Source organism: Buceros rhinoceros, unplaced genomic scaffold (genome assembly GCF_000710305.1).
Source record: "Buceros rhinoceros silvestris isolate BGI_N320 unplaced genomic scaffold, ASM71030v1 scaffold23879, whole genome shotgun sequence".
Lineage (NCBI taxonomy): Eukaryota > Metazoa > Chordata > Aves > Bucerotiformes > Bucerotidae > Buceros > Buceros rhinoceros.
The window spans coordinates 4,573-9,626 of NW_010433617.1; the positions used below are offsets into that span (position 1 = coordinate 4,573).

The 5,054-nt window shown below is 52.2% G+C and overlaps 1 protein-coding gene across 1 annotated transcript in view; it reads right to left on the reverse strand.

Annotated features, from left to right (window-relative positions):
- Nucleotides 1–4,131: 4,131 nt before the first annotated feature.
- The window catches only part of MNT (MAX network transcriptional repressor), a gene marked incomplete at its 5' end in the record, with an annotated part of 26,100 nt that continues 25,177 nt past the window's right edge, over nt 4,132–5,054 (reverse strand). The window contains one exon of the mRNA XM_010144188.1: nt 4,132–4,847. Coding sequence (XP_010142490.1) covers nt 4,132–4,847 — 716 coding nt within the window. The remainder of the gene's footprint in view (nt 4,848–5,054) is intronic.

Here is a 5,054-nt window from a genome sequence, read left to right on the forward strand (position 1 = left end):
CCCCCCAGGAAAGGCGTGCCAGCGGGGGGTGGTGCCCGGCTGGTGCCGGTGCTGTCACCAGACCGAGGAGTTCACCGAGAACAGCCTCACAGACACCTTGCTTCCAGCTCCCGCTGCAGGAGAACATCGACCGCGTAAACCAACACACACGGGCGCAGGACTGCCCGGCCCGACCCACTCAGGCGACTGCAGAGGACGAGGCAACTTGGGTCATTTCCCTTCTAAGCTGAACTACAGCGTTCTGGCTCAGCTCTGGTGGAGAGGTCAGCGATACATTCCCGCATCCAAAGTGTCGGCTTGAAGAACTCTCTCCAGGATAACTTTAAAGCAGCAGTTTGGGTTTATTCCTCTCCGCCTGCACCTCCCTGGCAGGCGAGAGTGGAAAACGGCCTGAAGCGCCGCAGGGGACGCTCCTCCCTGGCAGCCGACCCGGCCCCGCCACGTGCCCACTGAAGTGTTCCGCACAGATCAAGCTTTTGAGCACGTTTTCGCTGTCGGCAGCGTGACATGAACTGCGGGGAGCGCACAGGCTGCGAGGCGGGCACGCACAGAGCCTGCCCTCAGTGGAAGCATCTCCACTACCCTACAGGCTCTGAGTCAGGCTAGACAGGACAGAAAACTCTTCTCAAAACTACTCCACAGGAAACCCATGTGCTATTTTTTCTGTGGTGTGGTTACCAGTAACTAATATTATTCCACAACAGAATAGATTTCTTGTAAACTTTATATTTATTGATTCTTTTTGGGACAAATTAGATCTTCTGAATCCCAAAGTGTACATATATATATTTATATATCGCTTTCTCCATAGGGAAAACACATATATCAAAGGAGTCGAGACATTTCTAAAGTGCCCCTTGTTATACAGTACTGAACATGACTTCTAAGAGCATTAGCGTAAATCCAAAGTTTCTGAGGAGGAATGACAGACGTGGGGAGAGAAGGGCTGCGGGTTCCTCTGTTCCCCGCAGAACAGAAAGAAGTTTGCTGCCTTCAAAAAACAAACAGAAAAACCCCAAAGAAACGTTTCTGTCAGCCGAGGAAAAGGCAGACGAGAATGGGGAGACCCAAGACATCCAGGCCAGCTCACGGGCTGGCCGAGCGGGACAAGCAGAGGGTGACACCGATGAAGGGGTTCAGAGCCGGCGGCACTGAGGAACTCCATCGGTGAGAGAAAAACTGGCAAAGACGTGGGACTCGTATGTGAGCAGGGGAGTGACACCGTTGCATCAAACCACAAGGGAGAAGGAGGTCAGCAGCATCACCTGTCCAGACAGCAAAGGCCATCAGCAACCCACCAGGAAGATCCGCCGCCTGTATCGAGCAACTGGGAACTCTCCTCTCCAGCCCCGACGCATTTTCCTGTGGAAGTCACAGAGCAGCTCTACGGGGGAGCCACCGCTGGTTACCAGCGACCTTCGCGGGACAAGCAGCCCATGGAGTTAAGGTGGGAGCAGAGTTTTTGGTGCAGGAAGAGAGCTGTCACCCAAGGGTCCTGTAAGAGGGGCAGGACCAACCTGCAGGTCCTGCTGACTTGGCACGCAGGGACAACGTCAGGGGACAGAGGGGCTCTTGGCCAGTGCTCGTGTGCTGAGCCTTGCTTCCCGGTTTGGGAATAAGCTTCACTAAGCTCGGCCACTCTTGCCTAGAAATGAGGCTTCCTGCCTTGATTTGGTTATTTTACGAGTTGGAACAGTAAAGAAAGGCGGAAGGGCGCTTCTGCCCCTCCTAATGCAGCTGCAACAGGTGAAGCCAAGTGGTTCCTCCCAAGAAGGGAGATGACCCTGTTGCAAATACTCAAAGTTTCAAGAGTTTCGATGGGCAGCAGCTGTCTCGACACCTAACGCTCACCTCGGAAATGCCGGCACACAAAAGGCAGCATCCTTGGGAAAGCACCCGCAGGTACAAGGAGATGACAAAGCCCTGGCAAACCCGCTCACCCTGGGGTTAATGGTGCACTAGAAGAGAGAATGAACGATCTGCTCAAATGGGGGTTAAGGATAAGCAATCCTTAAAGATTTGACTGTAGATCCTTAAAGATTTTCTTCTGCAGAACCTGTGGCAGCAACACAGGCGAGAGCTTCCTGGACTCAAGGATGCAAGAGGAAAAAAAAGTGTCAACTACGGAGCAAGCCAGGGCTTCATGAAGAGATGTAACGCAATTCTCAGCCACGTCTGCTCAGAAGGCACAATCACACTTGATCTCTGCTTGCAGTAATTACTCTGGCCTCCAGCACAGTTTCAACCATAGCACGGGCAGTGCGGAACCATCGAGTTCTTGTAATTAAACCTGTGCCACTGTTCACAGCAGCCCACAACCAGGCAGAAGTCCCGCTGGAGCCGGCCGGCAGTTTGGGCAGACTCTGGGTCCCGTTTTCCTGCGGAAGATCTCGACCCAAAGGAGCTGCAGCCAGCCCAGGGAGGGGGTGTCTGCGCAGCCCCACCGAACCGCCCCCTCTGAGCGGGCATCGCTCCAACACGTACCTAGGACCGTCCTCCCATCCCCTCCACTGGCTACGGCAGGATCTCTGCCTGCAGTAAGGTCTGCGGGGTGTTTGCTTTTCAAACCAGAGGCAGATGGCAAAGAGATCCCTCACGGCAGTACTACACACGGCGCGGTGCGAGCGCCCGGATACTCGGTCAGCCACGGAACCCCTCCTAAACAACCTGCCAGGCAGGCGGGCAAGGTCCCGCAGAGCCAGACGCTCCCTCCCCTCGCGACTCCATGGGAGTTCGCCGCTGACTTCAGCGAGATCTGACCTAACCCCGGGAAGGATGGAGGGGGTCGCCCGGGATGAGGGGCTGCTCTTTGGTGCACATCTCCCTGCAGACTGTAAGACACGAGTATTAACACTGATCTCCTGACCAATACCGTTACCCTACACAAGACCAGGTCTTCCCCCCAAAGAGCAAAAGCTGTCCCAACCGTTTGCCCTTGGGCAGGTACCACACGCACATTCATCCCTTTTCGAATCCACTGACTCCCACACTCAAACGTGGCCAGCTGAAGGACGAACGAACGAAGAAAAGTAACCCATGCAGCAAATCTACTTCATTTCTGTTGGTTTTCTCCTCCCAGGTTCCGCTCTATCAGGCCAGATAAACATACTGCAAGTTGCCAGCACAAAATATCCACCTCTGCAAAACGAAAACCGAACCCCAGAGTCCTGGGACTGGCAGGAGGAATCCTGGAAGGGACAGTGTCATGCACAGAGATCTGCCGAATCAGTTATTGCAGCAGCAAAACCAAGCCAAGACACAAAACGAAACCCCCAAAAAACCATCCAAACAAAACATTGTCGACCATGAAAATAATAAAAAACATTCTTTTTTTGACATAGCTATAAAAATCAAGTCATGTATAAAACTGCAACAAATGAAGTCTGGTTGTGTATTCTTTTTCCTTTTATTAGACAGGACAGAGAATTTCCTTAAAATGCCATAACAAGTCACAGTGATTTTAGATGGTTTTTTGAAATGTACGATATTGACGGGCAAGACCTTTAACGTGTTTTAACTTTTTTTTTTGTCACTGTATATGTACCCTGGTCCACCAAACCATCTATCTTAAAGTTTCTTGTTTAGAGAGGACACTGTCTTCTTCCTCCAAAAATGAATTTTGTCTAATAATCCTGCAAAATAATTAACCTTACAAAAGGCCTTCTTCAAATGTTATATTTATATATATATGTATATACATATATATACACACACATACACACATATATATAAATATAGACTTCTATGTGGTTTTTTTTTCCCATTCTACGCAATGTCTCAATAAAGAGATCAGCAATTTTTATTCTACAAAGAAGCAACACATAAAAGGGGAAAATTAAACTCTTAAGAACAACATATCCATATTTCACCGATTACACATAAAAGGAAAAAAAATCACCATGAACAACTGTCTTTGAAGTTTTCTCAGATTAGCAAAATTCAAGTGCAGAGAGGCCCCGTCTCTCGCTGCCAGAGGCAGGGGGTGACTGGGCGGCTGAGGACAGCCCAGCCCGGCGTCCTGCCGCTCGGCGCTTTCTGCACTTCCCTCCCGCGGAGTCGGACATGGTTGGAATGTATGGAGTTGAGGGAAGGTTCCCAACGCAGACCTATCTCGCCGTCGGACGATCTCCCCTAGGCCAGCTTCAGTGTGCTCACTGGGAATGATGGCATGGTTACCATAGTCACCGGGTTTAGGACCGTTTGCCCAACTAACTGCGGGTGATGGACAACTTGGGTTCCTACAGCGGGCTTGGCCATCACCGCTTGCTGGCCAAGGTTTGTGGTTCCATTCACTTGCTGGTGCGAGATCGTGTGAGCGATATGGCTCACCACGGGCTGGCTGACGGCCACGGGCTGAGGGTAGATGGGCAGCTGTGGGCCGAGGTGGGCCATGTGGTTGATGGTGGCTGGGTGCACAGTGATGTGGCCGATCGGCTGAGCAGCAGTGGTGAGTTGCACAGGGCTGGACGTGGAAGGTGCAATGTGAGCAATGTGCTTGGTCTGTGGACCCTGAATCACGTGGTTGACAGTCTGAATGACCGAAGCGTGGGTAGTGGCGGTGTGGGCAATAACAGTCGATTGCACTGTGGAAGCCGCCACGATGTGAGTCTGTGCAGGGACGATCGCCTGCGGCTGGACCAGTGCTTGTGTCTGGATGGGAGGCTGTGCGTGGGCTGGGCTCTGTTTCTGCTGGATGGACAGGTGCTGAGGCAGGACCGCTGGGTGCTGGGGAGCAGCGCTGGAAGGGACAGCTTTCAGCAGCTCCGGGTGCTGGCGCTGCGTTAGTTTTGGTAATGAGTTCACTGGCCTGTCATCTTCCATGTCCTCATCCATGTTGTCTTCACCCTCTGGAAAAAACGAAAGGAAGAAACTCCCATAAAAAAGAAAGCAGAGCATGAACCGGACTGACCAGCCTCCCTGAAAGGCAGCACAGGAGGAAAAGACAACAGCAGGAGTCACCACTGAGTCGCAGAGCTATGGGCAGGCAGCACGGCATGGCATGGCACAGCACAGCGTGGCACAGCGCAGTGTGGCAGGGTACCCAGGGCCCCCAG